A 26,738-nucleotide genomic window follows, 5' to 3' on the forward strand; every position below is an offset into this window, starting at 1 on the left:
TGTAGCTTGAAGAAGGAAAAAAGGAACATGCTCAATGATATTGATTGGGTTTTCTGTGAAGGAGTGCAGCTGGATGATTTCAAAGCTCAGAGACGCAATAAACCTGATGAAGAGCCTCTCCACATATGAACATAAAGAGGTCCAGTGAAGCTGCAATGCTGGTCTTACTGGCTTTGAAGAAATGTCTCGCCTTTTGCTAGAAATGGTTACACAGGAAGAAAACGAATGCTTAGAAGTAACAAGAATCCAGAATTTAATATAAATTTGGATAGGCTTCAAGTTTGAGGCACTGCTCTGTATATCGTAATGGTATCTTCAACCAAGTCACAAACACAGACCGCTAATGAGCCCTGTGCAAATTGAGGAGGTCTCACGGATCCATTATGTCCTTGCTCCCATTCTCCAGGCCGTTCTCTGTATGAATCCATATCAGTTATTATTTTCCATAAATTGAGTTCCATCACTCCCAAGTCCCTGTAATTATTTGTCATTCTCAGTTCCACTTTATTGTGGCCAAAAGCGCTGGATGGCAAGCATGCAAGAAATTGAGGAAAGTGAAGCCAAAGATGAATACAGTGCTTGCCATGCATCACTGACTGCATCAAATGCATAGCTGCAGTCTGCTCAATAAAACTAATCAAACATGAATTTTAAAGGGTATTGACTTGGGTGGATTTGCAAGGGAAAGCAATTTTGCCATCTAAGGAAAAGAGAATAGCGGAGTGGGGTGGGCTGAATATGGAAGATCAGAAGTCAGCCTAGTAGTGCAAGGACAGAAAGGGTACGACTATTTTTAACAGACTAATATTTAAACAAGGCACATACACTTTAGCTGGTTGCCTGTTTGTTGTATCAAAACCCACTGCTATTGTTCCTACTTAAATCTGCTGCCACCGCACAACATACACGATCCTCAATTAAATACAAGGTGGGTGTTTTAACATTTGAAGTTGCAGTCATTGTTCTAAAAGCCCTTGGAAAAAGTATAATAGTCCTTACTTAATCTTTAGTAAGGACATAGAAGTCCATATTAAAGAAGAAATGATTGAAATTATGAATACATTCAAAGATGAAATGGATTGAATTTACATTTTGAAAGAAGTTGTGTTGTCAGCAAATCTCAGCTCTAGGCATCTTTTTAGGATGTTTTAGCTCACTGTTTTTGGTCCATCGCGTTACTGTTTTGGTTCCACACTGCTCACCACCGACCAGCGAACGACCACCAAAAGCCTAGTGGATGCTAGTGACTGCATGATCAGTATAGGACATTAGCATTACAGGCACAAATATATACATATACATTAAACCCCACAAATATTTGGTTAAATGTCCCTTAGCAAGTTGCACCTCAACCAGACACTTTTGGTAGTCATCAGCAAGCTTCTGAAAGGATTCTGTCTGGATATTTGGCCACTCTTCTTTTCAGAATTGAGTAGGGTCGTAGGGTTTCCTTTCTTTGTTGGTAGCCCCTTAGTCCATGGTGATTTAAAACTCCCTTCATTGTGGACAATGATGCTGGTTTTCCAGCACTCCCAGTTCATAGCAGGCTTGAACCTTGGTGGTTTCCTGGGTTGTTCCTAAACATCCTAACCGATTTCCTCAATCATGATAACTAATGAACCTAATAGAGACTGGCCTTGTCAAATTAAAACACTGTAATCTTCAGAATCACTTACTAAATGATGTTAAGTGCATGCTTGTCTATATTTGAGACATGTATGATTTTGACCCCGTGTTGATTATCGAAAAATTAAAATTGTGTACTCAGTTCTTGTTTTAGCATGTATGCTGTGCAGTCATTCCACTCTGGGCCTTTTAGTACTTTTGTCGCTTGCTTTCTCAGTTTTCTTGAAAACAGTTATAATCTTTCGTGCTGTTGAAGCCTGACTAAATATCTTTAATGTTTTTTGTTCTAGCTGCAGCGGCTGAAACGCTCTCTCTCCTTCAAATCGGTCATACGCAGCAAGAGTGTGGACAACTTTTTCCAGCGCAGCAACGGTGAATCACAGCCACCTTTATGCCTAACTGCCACATCGGCACCACCGGCATCTCCTCCCCCCATGTCTGAGTCCCCCCTGGCCTATGAACACTCTCCCTCTCTCTCTCCATCTATCAGTCCTAACCCTTCGTTGTCATCACACTCCCCGTCTGTCAGTCCTTCAATATATGGGACTTCCAAGATCCAGCCAAAGTGTCAGGCCCAGCCAGTGCAGCCAGTCAAGACCCACTGTTTCCAGGAGCATGTCTTCCGTAGGCCTACCAGCTGCCAGCGATGCAAACATACAATCCAAGGTAGGTCAGTTGTTCCACTTCAAGAACATTGTATTCACAGCAAAAAGATGCAACCATGTTGGCTCAGGGTGTAGGAATTAGATTGTTATCAATCTGTTTTCTGACGTTTACCTTGATTTATAATGTTAGGGGCTTTTTTTTGGTTTTTTTGTTATTTGTATCTGTCCATGGTGGAAATAAACATGACAAAGAAAAAAGGCAAATGCCACTTGAAATTCAAAGACAAACTGGTATTCTTGAGTGTTAGAATTTGAATTGTAGAATTTCTTTACTGTCCCTGTCATGATAATTCATAAAATATCTGAATGATCTGTTTCAACAGATATTCTACCTTTGTGTCAATGTGTGTGAGCAAATATTCCTAAAATGGTCATCTCAGACACAAGCCACACTCAGGACAGACAGCCAGTCGTAAGAAAGCTGGATTATAGTCAGGAGACTGAGAGTTAAAGTGGCTTGTTTTAGACAGAGTATGATGTGGAGGAGTGCCAGGATAAATAAGGATTAGTTTGAACTGCTATCATGCAAAGTTATCTGTCTAGATATAAAAACATGAAACTGGAAATGAGCATAATAGGTACCCTGTAATGGACTAGAGCTTATTTCTTATAATTGCCCAGTCACTGTGGGCAGTTTGCAGTCTATTTGCTCATTGGTCCCAATGAAACCATCCAACAGCAGGCTTTATGGACCTCTGTACATGCTTCCACTGGGAGTTGTTTTGCCTTCTTGTTCTGTTGGCATGCTGACCTTTCTCAGCAGTGCTGTTTGTGTAAAATGGGATTACCAGTAACATCCACCAAACTGGCGTCTTTGTGTCCCTTTGTCTTCGGATGGTCATCAGTGTAGACCAATTTAAAACCATATCAGTTTATGCACAAAGGCCATTTCTGAAGGTGGATATACTAACTGTGCCTAATATGTAACATTAGTTTTCTGTAACATTTTGCACACAAACTACAATGTATGTGAGTGACAGAGCTGGTTTATTTTATACTTGATACAGGAACCACAAATGAGGCACACATCTGGCACACCTCATCTTTGCTACCATTAGAATACCATCGCTAGCTAACGATTGATTCAAAGCTACAGAAATATTTCCTGACAGGCTTATGGTAACACGTGTAATGTTTGGTGTTAATGCAGGAAACTCCAAGCAGGGCCTACGTTGTAAATCCTGCAAGATGGCCACCCACCTCTGGTGCTCCTCCGAGCTCTCCCAGCAGCCCTGTAATGGCAAGGTAAGGCTCTTTGCACCTTCATCAGATTGTTACACTTTAAGGATTGATTGAATGATAGCATACAATTTCAGTTGAAGTGTCTGAAATACCAAGATTTAAATATTTCACAGTTATAAAGCACTACTCAATCACTGGTTGGTTGGCTTTGTCTGAATATTAATTTCAGTGTACCTTAGTTGCTTTGCTCTTTACTGCCATCATCTCCCAACAGCTCTGCTTGATGTGGCCAAAAATTCTTGTCACTTAGTTAATTACCTTTCTATATGATGTTCTTGCATAGAGAATTTACTGAAAACGAGCACGTTCTCTGTAGAATGGAGACTAACACAGATTGCATTGTGCCAGCAGCTTTAAACAGCATCTGGATGCTGTAATTGTCTCTGTCACCTGGCATAGTGTTTTGTCTTGGTAATATGCTTAGCCTCAGATCCCCCCGTCTTGTTAAAAGAGGATAAAAGCCTTTTTCAAACCAAACCACCAAAGACAAAAAGGTATGGGTTATAATTGGAATCTGTATTGATGATGTTTTCACAGTAGACTGAGACTAAGTGTGAAGCCCGAGGGGAATAAAAGCTGTGGATGACACCTAGAATATACATGGCCAGGTCCAAATATTTTTCACTCTGCCTCTTTGCCCTTCCTCACACATGTGCTGCTCTTCTCACATGACGTCCTCTTCTCTCCCTCTCTCTTGTCTGGATGCTACATTTCCTTCCTCCCTTCTCAACTCAGTTGGAAAATCAATATCTCTCTGTACCAGCTGGTCTGGCTAATTCAGTGTGAAATTCAGTGTGTTTGAGGCGTACAATCCCTTGAGGATATGACACGGCAGGCTTTCGCCAAGCCTTCGGCAGTGTCCTTTTCGATCACTGCGCGGTCATCAAAGCAGGAATTAGGCATTTTACTGAAACTGAATGGAGTTCAAGGCTACATTGACGTACATGAAGGGGTTCACTGACTCCGAACCAAAGCATGCCGCCCAAAAGTTTTGTGTACAAAACATACTCTTCAATGTAAATTGCAGTTGGATTACAATTACTGTGTGTCAATTTCTCAGGTACAATTCATAAATGATTTAAAATTGGAGAAAAAATGTAAAGGGAACAAATTAAAGTCGGAAAAACTTACATGTGTGGCAATTCATGTAAAGTAGCCAGGTTTCCAATTTTGTATACATGTTACTAAAGTTAAGTCCCCATAAACAGGAGCTCTGGTGCAATCGTAAGTCCTTCCAGGCTTGAACTCCACTGTCTTTTAAGGACATTTAAAATAATAAATCTGTTTAAAAAAATCACTTAACATATTCTGTGTTTTGGGTTTTTTTTTTTTTTTATTCATTTTTACACTTTAAAATGTTTCATTTATATTTATGCCCAAGTCTTCAGTGTGTTTATCTGTTCTAGGGCAGCAGCCAGAACAGTAATAACTAACAGAGTCTAATGATACCACCATGGAAATTTATAGTTACTGCTTTTTAATCCTTCTTGACTGGAAATTAATCATAAGCGATCCCAGAAGTTTTTTTTTTTTTTTAATTTAATGTCATATCATTGTTATAAGAGTTACGTGACCCAGAAGAAGAAAGGAAAAAATTCTAATCTTAACAAATGAACAGTATATTTTCTTCCTTTGAAATTTATTCTCTTGGGTTTGAGTAATGAAAAAAAATCTTAAACAAGCATTATTACATGAGGAGAATGGTCAAACAAAAAAATCTGAGTGGCTTAGCACAAGAGAGATATTGATGACTGCGCTCTTCTTGGCTCACTCTCAACCCATTTGCTGAGTGCACCGATATATGACCAATTACTTTAAAACGTCTCCAGAATCAAGCAGCTTTAAATTGGCTTGGAATCATGACAATTTTTTGCTAATCAATGCTAATTTGAATTAAAGATGAATTACAGTATTATTAGAACTAGGCCTGCTGCATTGCACAAAATCGTTGCTTCTGTGTGAAGTCTTTATACAGTTCAGAAATCTGAATCCAGTTTTGATCTTAAATAAGTGTGAACTTTCAGCTTGTCTGCTCCCCTAAAGACTAAGCCATTCCAGTAATACTGTCACAATCGTAAGATATTGTGATACTTAAACAAAAACCTGTTTTCAGTTTAAAGAAAATCTGATAAGGGTTAAATACAAATAAATAAAGGCTGGGTAAAAATTTAAAACATCTGGGGTTCACAGCTGTCCTTGTCTTAGAGACAGTAGGTATGTGTAAAGTGATGGCCTGCTTGCTTTTGAAATAAGGAGATGTGCATAGAAATTTAAGCTACTGAGTGATCCGGGTTCTGGATAAATAAAGTTACCGCTCACTCTTTAATGTGAAAGAAAGGTTTGTGTGCTTAAGAACATTTTCTACCTACAGTTTTGAGCACAGTTTATTTTAATTGGGAGCATTTGCTGAATAGCTGAGCCCAGTTGTCTCTCAGTAATTAGCAAAAGTGTGAGAGTGAAGCATTTGCTATATTTATTTACTGAGACCTCTGTTTTTGTGTGTGTGTGTGTGTGTGTGTGTGTGTGTGTGTGTGTCCAAATTCCTGTAAAGAACCTTGTGATAAACAGATTAAAAAAAGGATGATAGTTAAAATATTCAGTGAAAAAAAACCACAGCATTAATACCAGGACTTGGCTTTAGTTGCTTATCTGTGTCTCTATGCTAAAGGTACAACAATGCATAAAAAGAAGATTAATGGCATAGACTTAAAAAAACAAATTGTGAAATGAATAATTTAGGCAGTTTATGGAGGAGATGGCACGCAGATTCATTAATAATAAAAATACAAAAAGTACAAATGTAACGATTTTATTGAGAACTTATGACTTAGCCTTATTAAAGCACATAAGGACAGAGATAATCTGCTAACCTGTAGTTAGTACTAGCAACAGGAAGTACTAATAAGTACTACAAATGATATAATTCTGGGAGTAAAACTATGTATTATCGTTGTTAATAAGGAGGTTTGGTAATAATTGGCCTTTTTTCATCAGTCTATGATCATCTGATCTATAGAAGTCTATAGGAGACTATCCAGGGTAAGCTCATTAGCTAATGAGCAATTCAATGAGCAGTTTCACATTCAGATGTGCCCCGTAATCAGACCCAGATTCAAAACAAAACACTGGGTGACATCATGGTAGCTACATCCATCTTTTATCCTGTCTATGGTGCACTTTTATGCTGAACACAGCACGAGTCTATGACTAATAGCAGGGCATAGTGGACGAAGTCACCTCACCGAGAAGGTGTGCATCCGCAGCATTCTGCTCCTTTTTTGTTCCTGTAACGTCTGATCAACTTTCAGAAAGTGCAGTAATGATCATTGTTTAGTTTTGTAGGCGCACCGATAGCTGTGCACACTGTCAAACAGGTTTCATTTTGTTATAAAAGTCAACTAATATTTTGCCAGTCAAATGCCATCAATGGCTGTAATGTTAAAATACAGTGAGAGTAAACATTTGATTTGCATCCCTTCCCCCCCCCCCCCTGTAACTGTTACCACATGCATTCAGTCTGTAATACTTCAAATACACAAACTGCAGTACTCTCATTAGTGGGTTTGATTAGGCAGATATGTTCAGATATTTTTCTGAATGTGTATTTCTGATATTGTCCCTTTTAACAAAAAGCTTCACTGTTCAGTTTTATGCAGTCATTTCTGTCTAGAGCTGAAGGTTATTTTCTGGGAACAAGCAGATTAAAAGAGAAATAAAAAATTCTGGGCAAGATCTTGTCTGTCTGGCCTGAAAATAGCCATCATCTCCTTCTGTACCTTAAAACAGCATTTCACTTTTGAATGATTTCTGTACTTTTTAGATGATCTACAATCAGATATATTAAATGATCACAGCTGCCAGTTTCTTTTATTATTTTTAAAATTGTAGCTCCTGGAATAAATCATTTAGTGATAATTGGGGTTGGTAGATGGCAATTGTTTATCAGTAATTTCTGGTATGGTGTGCTTTGACCTTGTGAAATATTTTTGTATAGAAAAACATCTCATGAATTTTCATGAGATTGTTTTAATCTAAAAATAAAACACAACCTTGAAAGTGTTTTGTTTTTTTTTAAGTACAACTGTGCTAAAAGTAATTCAGAGATTAAAGCGATTTACCTGATATATTATTTTCAGCATATATCACAAAAAGATGAAAGAAGAAAACAATCTAAGAGCTTAAATAAAGCTGAGATTCTTTAGAAACTGTTTCTATTTTGTGTCCCTTTCATGAAAAACAAGGCTTTGGAATTTATCTCTGAGTCACGTCCTGTAGCTAAACATGTTTCTCTTACTAAATAAAGAAACACAATCAGATATCAAAGGAGTACAGTATCAGATCTGTACTGGCAAGCTTCAGTTTGACAGTGACAAACTTTTGTGACGAATTAATGCAGACACCACGTGATTAAATCTTCCTGAAGGCAGGCATATAAAAGGTACAGCAGTGTTTTTGGACATTTCTCCAACAAATCATCTAATGCTTAGTGTAGTGCTAACACACTCTGCTTGTAAACGTCATGCTAACAAAAGTTAACACCTTGTCAGATGTTGACTGCCACTGGTTACTCAGGGGGGGGGGTCAGTACTGAACCACTGCCTGCTCACTCATCAGGAATGCATTCCTTCATGCTACAATCCATAAAATTAAAGCCTCTGATGGAAAAATATGAACAATATTTTGCATTTATTGCGTTCAAGACCCATGAACTACCTTAGTATGTGCTTTGATAAATATCCCTTCATTTTTGCCATATTTTAAGGTGCACCTTTATAGTCTAATGTTGTCTCACACGACATCCCAGCAGTAATATTTTGTCTTTCACATTTGAACCTTTTCAATTACTCAGAGTTCATGAGTATTTTCTGTAAGTATGTATAAGTATGTTCTGCTTTTCCTTGATAAAGCCTACAAAAGCATTTTTCCACTTCAAGTAACATTTCTCCCTTTCTCTTTCCTTCTCTGCTGTCTCTCTCCTGGTATGTCAGACAGGAGCTTTTAAAAGAAACTTCAGCTCTCCTCTTCTTACCATTGATCCACTGGGTGTGGTTAGAGAGGCTCCTGCTGCGCAGGGTGAGTGATGGAAGCACAGACTGATTTATCTCAGCAGCAAATAACTAGACTCCGAGGATGACTAATCAGCATGTCTGCGGCCTTTAATGCTTTATACATGAGAGGCGTGCGTGCGTGTGTGCGTGTATCTCAGTATTGTATCATCTATAAAACTGCACATATGATGATCTTTTCCTTTTCGTCTGGTCATATGTAGAAGCAGATAATAGCACTGTTGATCCTGTGTACGAGGCCTTGCGCTACGGAATGACACTGGCTCAGTTGAGTCAATCCAGCTTCAGCAGTATCTCAGAATCACCCTGTCATGAGGTATAAATGCACACAGGCAGACACACACACATAAAATACACTGACAACCCTCATCATTCAGAAAATCTATGTTGATATAATTTCTTGCAAGAATATTGTTCTTCCTGTCTTTATCATAGGAAGAAAAACTGCAAGACAAACTAGAAAACCAGCCTATAGCTGAAGAGGATCACATCCCAGGAAGTAAGTCAAATATTTTCTTGAATACAGGAAATGCATTTTGTTATGTTGTCATGCTAAAATTCCTTGAGGATTATTCTTAACATAACATCAGATCTCAATAGGGGAAAACAATCATGCTGGGTATCTGTTTTAATTGTAATGAAAAGTATCAACTTACAGAGGACTTGATTCAAAAACACACTGAAAATCAAAGTGAAAAAAATGATGTTTATTTTGCCAAAATTTAATTTCAGCAACTAATTTAATTGTATAGCCTCCTCAACATTGTCAGGCATGCTTCTAATGAGATGATGGATGGTGTTCTGGAGGTTCTCCTCCCAGATCTGGACCAGGACATCACTGAGCTCCTGGACAGTCTGAGTCAGGGTGCTGTTGCCTGGGCTGTATATGTTTGTGCCTCCCTCTCAAACCATCACTGACCCACCACCAAAACTGATCATGCTGCATTATGTGTTACAGGCAGCATAACATTCTCCAGCTCTTCTCCAGACCTTTTGACATCTCTCACGTGTGCTCAGTATGAACATGCTTATTTCTTTGAAAATCACAAGGCAGTGGACCTGCTTTTATTCTATGGCAAATGCCGGTCGATCTCCATGGGTAATGAGCACAGGGCAACTAGGATACTGGGTTCTCAGGAACAGACTTAATGAGGGTGGCCTGACTGTTTGGTCAGAAGCATTCACACCAGCATCCTGCTGGAGGTCATTTTTTTAGCTCTGGCATCATCCTGTTCCTCTTTGCACAAAGGAACAGATACCGGTCTTTCTGATGGGTTAAGGACCTTCTACCACCCTGTCCAGCTCTCCTAACTGCCAGTCTCCTGGAATCTCTTCCAAGCTCTAGAGACTGCGCTGGGAGACACGGTGAACCTCCTGGAAAATGGTGCATATTAATGTGCCATCCTAGAGGAGGTGGACTACCTGTGCATACTCTGTAGGATCCAGGTATTGTCTCATGCTACCAGTAGTTTCTTATTCAGTAACAATTTCCCTTTAAAAAAAAGACTTGGTAAACTCTCATGCTGGACAGATATAGGCATTAGTTGAGTATTTGTTCATCACTGTTGGGTAACTGGTCCAGAGTCCAGGGATGTCATTGTGCTTAGCCAAGAAATAGTCCCTTGCATAACCCACCTTCTTTTCTTTTAAAGCTATTTTTAATTTCAAGCTAACACTAAACAAATGAGACAGAGCATGTCCATGTGTGAGCTTTAGAGCTTCTGGTAGATGTAGTTTACTCTTTTTTTTTTTTTTTTTAAGGTTTGACATTTTTCCTTGCTTCTGGCAGCTGGGCTCTAGTTTCAGATTGCGTTGCTTCAGACTCATACTGACTGTTTACAAAAACAAACAAAAAAACCCCAAAGTATTCCTTGTGTAGGGCCTTTGTGTAACATTTTCTGACTACATACTGACAAAAGAAAAAACATGCACCAGTACATTGGTCCTGAAAGTGATACTGTACAGGTATTGTTAATGGATTAATCTAGAATTTGTCATTAAAACAACTTTATAGAATATCTGAATACTGAGTGAAAAAATGTGTAATGCATAAAAAACACTTTTTGAAACAATACGTTACACAGTTTGAGTATTTAAAGAACAAATGTTCAGCTCTAATACATTGTGATGTGTTTCTGGTAAAGCAATTGCTAAATAAATGTCAAAGAGTTAAAGGACCACATTAACATAATATACAGTACAGTGCAGAGGTGGTAGTGTGTGTCTTCTGCACTTTTCCTCTTTGACTTTAGTCCCAGGAGAAGAGATCATCTCTGTTTGTACTGCTGCCACTTTATAGTGAATGACCTTCCCTTCTGCCTTACTTGTTTGCCACAAAGTGACAAGAGCTCTCCCTCTTCCTGTGTCTTGTCTTTTCTTTCTTTCTCTTACATCACCCCTCTTTCTTGATTTTTTTCCTTTTTTTTCTATGTGACCTTTCTTTGTCTCATGCATATTATCTGTCTTTGGTTTCTGTGTCTGTCTCTCCAGTGCTCACCCCTCCTGAAAGCGAGAAGGCTGATTCAGAAGAACGGGTCAGTCTAAAGGTGTGTAGTCAGCATTCCTCTGTTATTTCAGCTTCTTTTTTTTTAATTAGTACAAATGCATTCTGTCAAAAAATATTTTTATGTTTGATGATTCCACAAGAGAAGCATGCAAAAAAGCAATCTTGATTTTCCATCTGGTTTTTGTTTTGTTAGACTCCAAAACGAGTGGAGGTTCGCTCTATTCACACCTATGTGGCGCTCTACAAGTTTCTGCCTCAGGAGAAGAACGATTTGGAGCTGCAGTTAGTAAAATTCCTTTGTTTACTGTTTGTTTGTGTGTCATTTGTTGTCAATATTGTTCAGTTCCAAGAGATGAGAAAGTGTGTACCTGGACAAAATTTTACTGACATTCACCCACCATCTGCCTGCCCAGCAGGATGATTGTAGGGGGTTGCATGGTTCGGTTGGAAAGGGAGAGCATGCTGGGAGGTCAGGAAGGACAAACAGCTGCACTGTGTGTTAAAAAAGGAGTTTTTGTATGTCAGTAGGTGCAGGAATCTGCTGAGTGTAGAATTACACCCAACAGTAATCTGGAGGATAATTCTGTGCAAGAAGACATCACATCAGGAATTTCTTTACATGAACAACAGTCCACTAAGAAAGCTCAGTAATGTTATAAGTGTTCAGACATTGCTGGATTCATCAGTATGGTAAATTTATGGCATTCTCTTACATTTCACTTAAATGTTATGTTTCTTATGGCTTTATATAGACAAAGTGGTTGTGTTTCTATTAAAGAATATTATCTGAATAAACTCTAATTAACTGCACTTTTCTTGGGATTTCAGCACACATGTCTATGTTTGTACTGTACTGCATCAGCCACTCACAGAAAAAGCTCAGACAAACCGATATCTCTACTAGGTTGGGAATACCAGAACTATATGATAGACAAGTATTCTAATCTTTTTTTAAAATAGCAACAGTTTATTAGACATCAGAGACCAGTGCTGTTGTAATTTTATTTGATAAGTGTGCAGACACAAGTCAGAAGTGATAAGTAAATGTTGGTTGGAATAAACTAGCCCTTTATTGTTATTGTATATGTAAGGTGAAATTATGGGTGCTTAGTGCCAACTGTGCAGGAGTTTAAAAAAATCAGGAATAAATGGCAAACAGAAGAAATATATACAAACTAGAAGAATACATATACAAAACAAGAGAAAGGCACACTTTGGAGAGCAAAGTGTTTGGAAGCAGTGAAAAGGACTGTCTGAGTATAGAGTCTGTGTGTGAGCGCCCTGAGTGATGAGGGTTACTCAGACCATGGCTCAGATTAATGAGATGGGTGGGCAGGGGTGTCTGAATGACCCAGGGGAAGAAGCTGTTGGTGAGTCTGGAGGTGTGGGACCTGATTGACCTGAGGCGCCGACCAGAGGGCAGCAGGTCAAGGTCAGGTGGGCGGGGTCACCTGTGATGGCCCTGGGTTTTCTGAGACAGAAGGATCTGGCGATGGCCTCCAGGGGTGGCAGAGAGCAGTCAAGGATTTTTATCTTTTTTTTGGGGGGGGGGGCATTGTTAATTACCCTATGCGCAGCCTTCCTGTTCTCATTTGTGGCCCCTGCGTACCAAACACCAAGGCAGTAGTAGAGCACACTCTCCACTGGGGAGCCAGTAGAAGGCCAGCAGCATCTTCCGGTCCAGGTTATTCTTTCTAAGGACACGGAGGAAGCTTAGCCACTGTTGGGCCTTAATAAGGTCAGCTCATTAAAGTTAGGTCAGCCTATTAAGATTGCTGTTGTGACTTTAATGGAAAACTGACCAAAGTACACAGTCCGGCATGAAGCCAGCTATTTCAGTTGCCTTCAGACTAATGGAAAGAAGCGTCTCAGGCTGCTGTGATATTTACAGGATTATACATAATAGAAGAGGGAACAAATACATAGTGAAGTCCATTTTTGTTATATAGCACATTAAAAAAAACCCACCAAGACACAAATGGTTGATCAAAAGTGTTCCAGTTCAGGCAAACCCTTTAACAGACACACTAGCCTGAAAATGGTCAGTGTTATTCTGCTGCTGTATACTTACTGCCATTATTAGTATTTTGAATGACATTTGAAAAACTCTAAATGGTTTACATCAATGTAAAAATACCACCTCCACAGTTCTTACTTTGTAATAAGGGTTGATAGACAGCAGAAGTATTGTATCTTGTATTTCCTGTTGTCTATAGGTGCAAATATGCGTCAAATTAGTTTTCACTGTATGCCTCTGTGTGTTAGCCCTGCGACAGACTGGCGACCTGTCCAGGGTGTACCCCACCTCTCGCCCTATGACAGCTGGGATAGGCTCCAGCACCCCCCGCGACCATAAAAAGGATAAGCGGAAGCGAATGGATTGATGGATGGATGTATATCTAACACTGCCAACTGTTTAGTCTTTTTTTTTTTTTTTTTGGTAAAAATAGAATAAAATTACAAGTGAACATCAAACCTGACACTATTGCTTTTAAAGTGGTAAAAATCCTCCTCAAAGGATACTCAGCTCACTGCACTCTGGTCTATATTCTATTTTCTCTGCAGGCCTGGTGACAGAATTCAAGTGATAGATGATTCCAATGAAGACTGGTGGAAGGTAGGCTTTATAAAACAGACTTTATATTTAAATGCACCGTAGTGTTATCTATATACCAAGTCATTCGGACGCATTACATTTTCTTTCTTTTTAACTGAGCCAGTGCTTTTGTAAATAACATATTTACTTATCCAGGCGGTCTCAATATATTCATCAGAATCACACACAAATGGGACCCTCAGCTCGACATCTGAACTTCCTTTCAAAGCAGAGCTGTTTGGTCACAGTAACAGAGTTGATAGTTGAGCCCTGAAGTAAGGCAGGTGTGACTGTTAGCAGAGCTAGTTAACATGAAGAGGAAGAGGACAGATTGCAATCTGTGTTTTAATGAGACGGCAGGCGATTTTAACCTTGACCAGCAGAAGGACAGACGAGTCTTCACATAACAAAACATCAGGGAAAAGTAAAAGCTTGTCTTAGCCGACACGGTGGCAGCAGAGGAACTATTTTTCTGCAGCTAATTTTAGTTAACGAAGAAGCCTCAATTAAATGAATGAAAAGATCATCAAGGGGCTCATTTAAAATTGACTGTAAATAAATATTTTTGCTGGATTTTTCTATTTTCCTTCTTAAAGAGTACAAACCAAATTACTTCAGAAAACAATATTTGTGACTTGATTTAAACGTAGTACAATTCTTCATTCAGAATGTGTTTAAACTGATTCAGGACAGTCTAGTGACTTCAGCTACAAATGCACAAACAGTGCTACTGTTATTTCAACAAAAATAACAAAAAAACATACAAACCACCTTCCAAAAGAGATACTTACACTCTGCAGAAATCTGCTGTTTCCCTTTTATATATGCTTTCAGTTTAAGCAAGGACTCAGCCAAGCCAGCAAAATGGGTAAATTTTGAGTTGTGCAACTCCAGCATTCCTGGGTTTTGTATGCTTGTGTGCCAGAGTCTCTGAAGAGAATAGCAGGGGATTAGGGCTTCACAAATACAAAAATGCTTTTTGGTCTAGTGGCTGTGTTGCTAATTAGGGAACAAAAACTCAGAAATCTCTTTTTAATTCCAGATTTCTTGCTAATTGTGACGGTTCATTCTAATTCATTTTTCTTATTGTGGTACAAATGTGATGCTTATTTGAGTGCTGCAGAGGAAGCTGCCTCTGAATAACATGCTCATGTTGGAACATAAGCGGACATGATATGAAATAATTTACCTTAAGCGAGTGAGCAAAGTTGAGTGAAAACCCAGTGAGTGAGATCTATTTTTATACTACAACCAGTGCAGACCTTTTTTTCCTCTCTGTTTAGACTAACGGGCTAAATGTTTGTGTATGTGTGTGTCCTTGGTTGGGTGTGTTTGCCAGGGGAAAAGCAGAAACAAGGTGGGATTTTTTCCGGCCAACTTTGTGCAGCGTATCCGCCCTGGTGAGAGGGTGTGGAAGGTCACTACTGGTTTCCACGGCAACCGAGACAAAGGCCAGATGACTGTGAAAGAGTCCCAGGTGAGACTGTAAAATACACGCAGTTTTTCTTGCACGCTGAAAGCCTTTTCAAAATCTATGCAAAGGAATGCAAAAAACTGCTGAGATTACCGAGGACTGCATGTTATGACTGTTTTTTTTTTTCTTTTGCCTCAGTCCAGAAACTCACATATATTTATTTATTTTTATTTCACTTGCCCTTCCACCTGCTCCATTGTCCTCTCTTCTTGCCTTTCCTCACCGTCTGACTCTCCCTCTGCAGATCTGTATCGGGAAGAACGAGGAGATTGACGGCTTCCTCCGGCTGAGCAGCGGGAAGAAGAGGGGCCTGGTTCCTGTGAAGTGTCTGCTAGAAATATGACGGTGCTGCTTTCGCCTTGACCCTCATTTTGTTACAGTGATGGAGGAATACTCAGGAGTGTTTAGCCAACACCTCACTGACCACCAACCACCCGCCTCCATCTCAAAAATGTGGCAGTGAAAGCAGTGTGAGTGGAAGATAACTCACAACTTTGCTTTTTACCGCAGTTTAAGACCTAAAGGATGCAGGGGCTTCCTTGCAATTATTTAGAGCTACTTTTCTTGTAGCACAGCTTTCCTTTTTTATACCCTCACAAATGAAATGTAGCATTATGTGGAAGAGGATAAGTGTGCAGGAAGTCTGGCTACCTCAATAGCCATCTCCATTGGCCATCTGTTTGTGAGAAAGAAGAGAGGACTTTTTAATTATGATGTCAAGGCTTGTCCAAGCCTAAAGAGACATTGTAAGCAAACTGTCTTAATGTCATTGTTTTTGTAGAGGAAACGAGACATTGTGAAAGTCTGTAGCTGTTTATTGTGATGCATTGTGCAAACACACTGTCTGGCTGTTTGTTTGAAACCCTGTTAAACCACCTGGACTTGATAGATTTAGCTGAGAATTTAAACCATATTTGGATGTCCGCACTGCAGCTCTATATGAGCACATTTTACATCATGATATGAATTGATGATATGGATATGTGTCACTCCTGCTCCGAGTAGAAAAAGATTCAGGTATTACATAATATATAAAAGTAAGTCTTCTCGGCTACATCTTTTATTAATGACACACACAGATGCTGAGGTTTTTACATTTCAGACTGCTCTCCGGTGATTGGAATATTGTACATTTGTGCTCTTCACAGGTCTGATGTGACAAATGCTTTGCGTGCACCTCGGGGACTTTCTTTGTCAGTGTGCCCTTCAGTCGCACTTTCTTTACACACACAGATTTCATAATTCACTCTGTTCAGTGTAGTGTTAAAAACCATCCACTAGAATCTGCTTTCTTCATCATATAAACACCAAGCCATATCTATCTGTATGTAATGTCCTGTAATATTCGCGGTCATATCTAGTTGTGTACTTCAGCATGAGGATGGTGTCAATGTTAGGACTTTTTGATGTGCTTGCTTTTCCTCCTGGACAGAGCAGAGCAAAGAAATAATCCAGGATGATTTATTAAACTCTTCCAACTTTCAGTCTCTCAGATGCTCAAAAGTTTAATTTATTTTAAATCAATGGCAAGTTTCTCCCAGCACACATAAGTGATAAGTATTAAAGAGAGACCAGGGTTAGGAAAAAGACTAAATCACCTCATGACACTTGGTTTATTGCTCTGTCATTTGAAAACAATAAGGCAGTGACGGACTGCCTTTCTTGTGGCAATAACTGTAAATACAATTATGACAGTATTTGTAAATAGCCTTAATAATATTGTATATAGCGGCTCTGAATAGCACTCTGGTTAAGAGGTTTGCAGCTATCCAGGACCCAACTAAGGGCATTAATTTCACAGTTACAACTTACAGGAAATTACTATTTATTGTCTTACTTACCTATGTATGCATCTCTTTGCTCAATTAACAACTACCCCTGTCAGCACAAGTCTTTTCAGATACTATGCACAACAGTTCTAGTCACTCACCTTATTTTATACTCTGCTTATTTCCAGTGTATCCACACGTGTGTCGGTGTGCTTTTGCAAGGATTTGAATTTGGACTTGCTTTTACATCTTGAATTAGTCTGTACCATGCTACTCTTAAACATTATCCTCACTGACTAGAACCAAAATTGGCTCAGGATCAGTATTACCAGGTGAATCTCAAATCTAAATGCGCACTACCAGGCTAGTTCTCTGCATGGCTAGCTGCTCTGTGATCTTCACAGCTCTCAATAAAGTTAAATGAACTCTAAAATGCTGTGTCTTTTTGTCTTTGTTATCCAATTTTGTGCTTTCAGTTTGAAGTCAGCAATAGTTGTGGAGAGTAAAGATTTGGTAGTATAACCTATTTCTCTGCGACTCTTTGGTTTTATCATTAAAGGCGGAAAATTGCTGCTTTAATTTAGTGCTTTTAACTCTTGACCAAAATTTTGAGTCTTCTCAGTGTACTTATATTTATCACTAAATATCAGGGACCCTTATGTTGACATAAAGATTAAATCTAGCTGTTTTTTTTAACTCATAAATGTTCACTTTTACAAGAGGGCTAGTGCTTTAGGAAGGATTTGGGTCATTTCCTGAAGAAGTAGCATGGACTGCACATGAAAAATTGATTCAGCGCTGTTGCAAAGAGGCATCAACATCACAGGCGTGTTGGACTGGTCCTCTTCCTTGTCTTGAATTTCTAGAATTTAAGTGTAGCTCATCTGACTGTGTTGCTCAATAATTTATAAATAATCAAATGAATATTAGCTAAAGGTTTATAGTAAACTGTAATTGTCTTTGCTAGCAGCTCTGTGAGGCCTTGAGCAACAATTTTAAGAAAATGCTAACAAGCTTGTGTTTATAATGGATAGCCTTAGCATGCTACATCAGCTAATTTCTACAAAACACAAAGCTAAAGCCAGTGGGAATGCTGTCAATTTTGAAGAAATGTTGTAAAAAATCCAAGAACTGGACACAGTTTTGCCTGACGAAGCTGCTACAGCTGCTATTAGGAGAAGAAGGCAGGAGTAAATCCCTTTTTCTAAGTAACACTCCTATAAAATATAAGAGTGTTACTTAGAAAAAGCAACCTAACAGTCATTAGATTAGCTTACATGCTCTGGTGACCACAAGTACTTGCTGAGATATTTCACTCAAGCCATCTACAAAGACAATATGACTAAAAAAGAGAGAGGAAAAAATGTATATGCTGCTGTTTAATATAAAGCATTTATTTAAAGCTGAAAGTATTCGCTATAACTTTATATTTACTGAGTAATCTTGCACATAAAATTGATACCATTCACCCAAATAGAATGTCTCCATTCATGGCCACATCACTGAAGTACATTGAGAGCCTTGATTTAAAGTGACGACTGCTTGTTCTTAAAGACCATGAATGATGTGATTAACTCCCAATAAAATTAATTGGTGACGGAGGGGCTGCTGGCCAACTATATACTAAGCAGGCATAGAGAGTGTTGTGTGTCTATGAATGTGTTACGGTTGTGCGTGTGTCCCTGCTGTAGAGCCAGGAACATTTCTCAAACCATGACCCAGTTCTGTTATCAAACTGGATCAAATGTGATTTTCATCTCTGCAGAGAAGGAGACTGAAAAGTGTGCGACTGGCAGTACATCACGCCGCACATACATTTCATAAAAATTGCTGACTGTGGTGCTCCGACACTGCTCTCCGCTTACTGTACCGCTCTGCTCTCTCTTTTTCATTATAATGAGCTGAGGAAGTTGAAGCCTTTTTTTAAAATTCTCTTTGTGTGGCTCAAGCAGCAACAACAAACCAAGGATGCACAGCTTAGTGGCCGTGTCTTCCTTAACAAATCATTTTCACTCTGCTTTCACGCAACATCCATCAACATCAATGCTGAAGTGTTCAGTTTGGGCGGCCATAATTCTACACCATGTACATAAAAGAGGCTGCTCCTAACCCCAGAAAATGACATGAAATGGCTCATTAAATGTGTGATAGGTTATACAATCATGTCTCATCCTGTGGATTTCACACTTACTTCTATGCATCTTTAAAAAATGAGCAGCAGCAGCTGGGCAGATGCACAGCAGGGGCGATGAACACAGCACACGGGGCGTTGACGGGAAGAAGGAATATAACAATAATGCCAATTTTAGAAGAAAATCCAAGCTCAAAATAGCAATTGATAATAAAGGCAGGCAGGAGAAAAGGAATGCACTGTCAGTGGAAAATAAAGCTTTCTGGCGCTTGCTGACACCTTACAAACCCCTGCATCAAATACACAAAATAAAAATAATCTCCAATCCCTCACTTCCACTAAGTCTACAGGTGAGGATATTAACATATGAATCTGTGGAAGGTTTGCACCATGAAATTATCACTTCAGTTTATGAATTACACATTTTAACAGCCCACCTTGTGGATGTAGTTCAGCCAGTCAGCTCAAAAGGTGCACATATATTATGTAAAAATTACACAGAATGGTTTCTTGAGCTGGGGATCAAGTGCTGAGCATCACTGGCAGCGTAGCACAGAAACAAAGTGGCTAAAGTGCTCACACCTATATTCCCTTAAAAAATAAAGTTTCTGGAAAGCTCTATGTACAGAACTGTGAAAAAGTAAGTACACCCCTTGATCCATGATTCAGTAGCTTGTAGAACCACCTTTAGCAGCAATAATGTGAAGTGGTTGTTTTCTGTATGATTTCATCAGTCTCTCACTTTGCTGTAGAGGAATTTTGGCCCGCTCGTCTTTGCAGCATTGCTGCAGTTCATTGTGATGTATGGAGATGTGTTCATGCACACCACCGCAGCATTTCAGTTGGGTCAATGTCTGGACTTTGACTGGGCCATTGCACTGCCTTGGTTCCGCTGTAGATTTGCTTGTTTGCTTAGGATCATTGTCCCGTTGCGTGACCCAATTTGCTTCAGTTGTCCAGCACATGGCTTCGCATTTGATTCTGTAAATACTTTGGTATACAGAGGAAATCCAGTGATCGGAAAGTGCCCAGGTCATGTGGCTAGAAAACAAACCCAAATCATCACCCCTCCACCACCGTACTTGACAGTTGATATTGGCCAGAAATCTCCACTTTGGTCTCGTCTGTCCAAAGGATGTTGTTCCTGAGGTATTGCTGTTTGTTAAGATGCAGCTTTGCAAACTTGATCCATGCTTCCATGTTTTTCAGAGAGAAGAGGATTACTCCTGACAGCAGTTCTAAATAAGCTATACTTTTTTGGTCTTCTTCTAATTCTGTCTTGAACTTTAATATTTAACATGCTAAATCAGGCCTGTAGAGACTGAGATGTAGCTCTTTTTTTTCTGAGCATTGTACTCTTTGACCTTGGGATGAATTTGTTGGGAATTCTTTTTTAGAGGATGCAAGACACTTGCTGATGATCGGTTAATCATATACATTTGATTAGGAGGGTCTGGCTGTTACCCTCTTAATTCCTCTGGAAGCAGTAAAGGTGTACTTAATGTTTCATATAACTGCACAGAGTTTTGCATTAGACTATTTACAAAGTATCCACTGAGCAAACGCTACATGTATGTTTGCAACCAGTAGGAGTAACCTGTTTTTGACTGTTATCAGCTTTAGACTAGGATGTAGGATTCATTTGTTTATTGAAAATTCTCTTAGAAGACATTGGAACCTCCTTCACATAAACCTTTTTAGCAGTTTACAGACAGCAAAAAGAGTTAGCTTACTGTATGAACCTTTAAATTAGTGTGTAAAACGCCTTCACAAACAGTGGCTTACGTTACAATTTGATTACTATTTATACTCACTCATGCACTGTGGTTACAAGTGATGGTATCTCTCTTATTTGGCTTTGCTAGGAATACAGTGTGCACCAAGTTCTGAGAAATTTCCATTTAAACATCTGCAACTGCAAAGTTGGTGATCTTTATGTTTTCTGATAGCTTGCCATTAAAAGCAGTGTGCTTGTAGTTATGTGAATAACAAAATAGGCTGCAGAATATAGCAATTTTAAATAAAAGGAGAACTATCCTTGGTTTAAGCATGTGCTTAAATCTCATCTCATCCTTTATCATATAGCAAAACTTCTTGTTCTGTTCTCAAAGAAGTACACAAAATAAAAATATGTACAGCAGTCTTACAAATCATTAAAAATGTAATAACAGCATGTCTGTCGTGTGTGTTATGTTTCTCTCCTCCTGTCTGTCATATGCAGTCAACACCCCATTGTTAAAATTGTGTTTACATTCAGACCCACAGCCAACTGCACCATTAAAAATGGAGAAGGTACACGGAGGCTGCATGTTTAATGCATGGTCTCATCTCCTGGCACTGAGGCTACCTCCGCTTTTTCAGGATGCTGCTTGCACAAACACACTTTTAGTGACAGGAATGAGCATCACATGGCAAAGTCCTGAGGTAAAAGATGGCACAATGAGTTCAAGGGCTTTAAGTCTAGTGGAAAGTCTTGGAGTAGATCTCAGAGGTTGAACAGGACAGACAACGTAGGCCTGGGGGGTGACACATGAAAGCTGTCTTTGAAGCACACTACACTGGGAATGGTAGATTTAAGGAATCACATATGCCCCTTTGCCTCTATCGACGAACTATTTCAGGGAGGCCCTGGGTGATTTACTCGTTATTCTAGTACATAATAAAAAGGAGATCAAGCAAGTTTTATGTATGAGGAATTGATTAAGCATTAAACCAGCGCACTGTGAACAGTTTTCATAATGGTCCACGGCATATAATCCCAAAATGACCGCCTACCAGCCCTTCACAGCCAGACTACATGAATGATTATATTTATAGCTACATCATTTAAATGTAATGATAATAAGGAATGCATAAGCTGTTTAAACTAAAAGAATTTACTATTGAAAAAATATTTTCTGGTTGTAGGTGTGGCTATCTATCTCCCCCAGTCCTGTGAGCTGGGGTAAATATCTACGCCGGATGCAGGTTTGTATTCCAGATGGCTGTTTCTTTGCCTATGACAGATGTTTCTCTGAATTAAGCCCATGACACCAAATGAAAACACAACACTGTGTTCCACTCTTGCAGATCCACCCCACCTCCACACCTGCTCTCAGGCTCTTGCTCCACACTGTCACTCCACAGCTGCATGGTGTAAGAGGATTAAACTCTGCAGCACTTCACCCAATGCACTCTTTAATCAGTGATGACAATCTCTTTTTTCTCTCCCTCTCTTACCTCTCTGTGTTTAGCCTTCAGGCTGTAATGTAGCTTTGATATGACTGATGGCTTCATGACTTGTATGGAAAAGGAAAATCTTGGGAGGTAAGCAGGGCATGAGGACATGGATTGGAAGGACAGTGTTTTTATTTATCAATTTCTTTTGATCAAAAAGGTTATATTCCAACACTACAGCAGCAGCTCTGCATTCGTTACTCATTCATTTAAATTTGAGTTTCCATCTCCATAATCACTGTGTAAACACACTTTTTGTCACTTAAGTGTCCTGTTTTCCCAGTTACTTATTTCTATCCAGTTACAAAATTCTGCATTTATTTAACCATTGACATTCTGCCGTATAACATAACTATCAAAAAGCAAAAAGTGTCTCAGTGTAATCATATTTATCCCAAATCTAAAAAGGCAGGCTATTCAGTAAATTTAGAAAGTTTGACATTTAAACCAACAGAGTGGTGCCTTGAAATAAAAACCTTTTTAAATACATATTTCTGCACAACTAAATTGGAGGAAATAATTATTTGATCTCCTGCCAAATTTGTTTAGTCACTTACATTTTAATAGATACAGAAAATCAACTACAAATCCAGAAAAAACACATTTCATAAAAGTTATAAATTGAATTGTGTGTCATTGAGTGAAATAAGTATTTAAGTCCATTAAAGGGAAACTACCATAAGAAAATAGAGACTCACAAATTCAGGAGGGAATCTAATCATTATTTCCCCTCACTGTATGACCTAAAACAAAACTAGATTTTAACATAGATAGATAAAGAGAAACCAGTTAAACCAGAGAGACAAAAAAAATTGTACTTTCATTCATTTATTTGGGAAAATATTTCAAAACATTGATTTTATTCTGCTTTGCATAATTGTTTTGTTATTAATAGAAACATGGCCTACTTTTAAAATCATGGAAATTAGTTTTTTAATTTCTTGATATAATTTAAAATAAATTGTTCCTTTAATTATGACAGCTCAGATGCAGTAAGTGCTGAAAGCATCTCTTTTGGTCTCAACAACAACGACTTGGACAGGAAGCGGCGTTCTTTCTCCTTACAGTCCTGCACAAACACCGTTGTTGATTAGTGTTCCTGTGATTGTGAACTCATAAACATGAACATTAACCAATGTGAGAAAGAAACTCAGGTGTTTCTATGTGTTCCTTTGTGACATCCCAGACTGTTATACCGCTCACTCTTAGCGTGTTCTTTGTTGGTCGACCACTTCTGTGGAGAATCAATGCATTGAATTTCTGCATTTCAGTCTGTCTGACTGTGAACTGACAGAGATTGAACTTTTTAGAGAACAAAATAAAAAAAATGTTTGGAGATGGTTCTGTAAAGCCAACAACCCTTTTTCTGAAGACTGACTTGTGTTAAAGTGGGATTTTTTTTTTCCGTGTTGATGCAGCAAACTTTCATCCACCACTAAAAACTTAATTTTAATTTAATTTTACACTATTTATTCAAACAGTCATAAAGACATGGTAAAAAAATAAAGGACACCCTCTGTTGAATTTCAAGTTTTCACCACCATGTCTTAAAATATAATAAATAAAATAATCTTAAAATTAAGTAAAATTAAGTAAATAGAGCTGCCAATAAACAACAAGACATGACATACTACATTTATTTATTTAACAAATTGTGAGCCAAAAGGCTGAAACAGTATATGAAAAGCTAAGTACTTTCTCCAAAAGTGGAGATTTTTGTCCATAATGCATGTTTGGAGTAAACCAAATGCAGCGTATCAGCACAAACACCTTCATCAACTGTGAAGCACGGTGGTGGAGGGGTCATGATTTGGGTTTGTTCTGGAGCCATAAGACCTGGGCACCTTGCAGTCACTGAATTGAACATGAATTCCTCTGTATATCCTAGAGTCAGATGTGAGACCATCTGTCTGACAACTAAAGTTTGGCCAAAATTGGGTCATGCAACAGGACAATCATCCCAGTCACAGCATCAAACCTACAGCAGAAATCCATAAATGAACACCAGCAATCTGATATGGTTTCCGAAAGAGACTCATGCGCAGGCCAGGGTATTCCTTTAAGCGAAGAACAGTGCGTTTATTCACAGTGAACACAATCACCAAGTGGCTATATACAATGTGCAGGGGAAACGGGTCCGGGTCGCCAGGGTCCGTGGGAAACAGGGTTAGGGGAAAAGGTGCTCCACACTTTCTGTACAAAAGCTCCTCCTCAGTCACTCCTCTCAGAATCCGGTTCCAAAAACGATCTAAACACAAAAGGTCGGGTTAGCGGGATAATAACAAAGGGCTTTCAAGATACAGGTTGGCAGATACACAAGTTTGACTGACGCTGATAGCTCAACGATCCAGCGAAGACTAGTGCAGACTCGCCATCTTAAGTAGTGCAGTAATCAGCTGGGATCAGCGGCCGGTGCGGTGATGAGAGCAGGTGTGTGGGCCAGCAGCGGGAGCCCGCAATGAGCGTCGCCGCGGCGAGAGAGAGAGAGAGAGAGAGAGAGAGCAAACAAACCACAAACATATTGCCTAATAGAGGGTCGACCAGCGGGGCACAGGGACCATGACACAAACCTCAATGACCTGAAGGAATGTTGTAACAAAAAGTGGGCCAAAAGACTGAAGACTGAAAGACCAAAGGCCAAAGACTGAAAAAGTCATGCAGACAGGGTGCAACCCCCCCCCCACACACACACACACTTTTTTTTTTTTTAATTTTTACATTGAATGTAATTTGATTACATTGCTTGAATTCTCTAAACTGGAGTCAAGAGTTGACAGATGTATTAGGTTACCAGGTGCTACTTCTTCCTCCTCACTGTGTCTATATTTCGCTACTACTAAATTTATGTTATATCACAAAGTGAAGCACTGACATTGTTGATTTACAGTTTTTGCCTAAGCTGTCTGTTGTGGGTTTCAAGGGCTGGATTAGAGTAGAAACTGTTTCTTTTATGTATTTATTTATTTCGTTTTTGATTAATTAACTGTTGCTCTGTAATTTTATATGCTGTCCGTAGCTATTAAAGGTTTCCAAGGCATATTAATCTTTTATGTGATAAAACATGTCAGAGTTTGGTTTTAACCAGTTGCTGTGCTTTGCTTGCAGCACTAAGACTTAAGAGCCTTTTGATCTAAGATGTTTCCTGCAGTCTTGTCATCTCAGCTGGACAGCTGTAATGTTTCTCTCAGCCAAACATGAGTGCGTTGCCACAGGTCCTCTTTATACCTCAAGTCCTAACCTCAGCCCTCTCTGCCTTTAAATGTTTTCCTAATCCAGCATGCTCTGAAATCTTAAAAGCATACTTCAAAATCCATTAAGTCGCTGAGAAAAGGATTTGAAATCCACAGGACGAGTTTTCTTTGTGCTTTCTCTCTCCATGCTCTCACTCACAGTGCATTTGTGCATCTGAAAATATAAATTTTTTATCTCCTCCGCCTTAGCGCTTTCCTGTGCCTATAGCTGTGCCTGTGTCTATATATATATATATATATATATATATATATATATATATATAGCATTCTGTAACGTTTGTCTGGGTCTATACTTTCATCTGAAAATATAGACCCAGACAAACGTCACAGAAACATCTATTTAGTTTACGTTACAACAGGCTTATTACAGTCAAACCCTCAGTTTATTGCTATTCCCACAAAAGATGCTGTAAAATGTTCGGTCCTGCTACAAATAGGATAGAAAAATTTATTCCATTCAGTTTAATGTGTGTCACAGACTTTGGGGTGTGTAGCATCACAGAGCAGGGATGAGAGGATAAGTGGGACTGCTCTGTTTTGTTAATGATGCTTTGCTTGCTATCTGTTGCAGCTTTATCCCTCTCCTTATCCAAGTCAAAAACTCTGTTATGACAAACAGAAAGACGAAAAAGGAGAAGCTATTCAGCAGGCTGAAGAATCAGCTATACGGGGAAAGAGCTGGAGATAGGGCTAGCCTTACCTGGTATGTGTTTGGAAAGCTTCTAAGAAACAAGAGGACAGGAATGACAAATAAGGATCTAGTGAGAGGGCAAAGCAGGAATGCCGGGGGAAAAGCTAACTAGATTCAAACCATAAAAGACTCAGAACTCTCTGACTTTCATCAGTCATCACTTCCAAACAAACTCTTTCCTGAACGGCAGTCATCACTTTCAAATGAATGACTAAGCTGTGCTCACTTCCATGAGTTGACACGTTCTCTAATGACTGAAACTGATTTTCTCCAGCATTCAGATTTATAAAATTTACTTTACTAATGTTACCCGGCTGGTGTTTTCTGAGTCAGCTTGTTTTGCGTTCTTATGTTTTTTCTTCTTCTTTTTCTAATGAGTCCATCTGGCCCTCCAGCTCATGAACACAAACGATTTTCATACTTGGAAAAATTTGCTCAAAAATTATTTTGATGCTTTAGGTTTTTTTTTGTGTGTGAATCTCATCATTTGACCTTTTCTGCAACA

General features: G+C 39.0%; 1 protein-coding gene across 1 annotated transcript in view; it reads left to right on the top strand.

Annotated features, from left to right (window-relative positions):
- LOC146381522 (SH3 and cysteine-rich domain-containing protein 2-like) overlaps positions 1-17,387 on the top strand; it is a 36,270-nt gene extending 18,883 nt beyond the window's left edge. The window contains exons 2-11 of the mRNA XM_084937620.1: positions 1,917-2,292; positions 3,442-3,536; positions 8,522-8,606; positions 8,803-8,915; positions 9,035-9,098; positions 11,090-11,145; positions 11,299-11,387; positions 13,671-13,722; positions 15,041-15,178; positions 15,420-17,387. Coding sequence (XP_084793746.1) covers positions 1,917-2,292; positions 3,442-3,536; positions 8,522-8,606; positions 8,803-8,915; positions 9,035-9,098; positions 11,090-11,145; positions 11,299-11,387; positions 13,671-13,722; positions 15,041-15,178; positions 15,420-15,518 — 1,167 coding nt within the window. The 3' untranslated portion in view covers positions 15,519-17,387. The remainder of the gene's footprint in view (positions 1-1,916; positions 2,293-3,441; positions 3,537-8,521; positions 8,607-8,802; positions 8,916-9,034; positions 9,099-11,089; positions 11,146-11,298; positions 11,388-13,670; positions 13,723-15,040; positions 15,179-15,419) is intronic.
- The last annotated feature ends 9,351 nt before the right edge of the window (positions 17,388-26,738 follow it).

Source organism: Perissodus microlepis, chromosome 8, assembly GCF_051167445.1.
Source record: "Perissodus microlepis isolate ML-2025 ecotype Zambia chromosome 8, ASM5116744v1, whole genome shotgun sequence".
Classification (NCBI taxonomy): Eukaryota; Metazoa; Chordata; class Actinopteri; order Cichliformes; family Cichlidae; genus Perissodus; species Perissodus microlepis.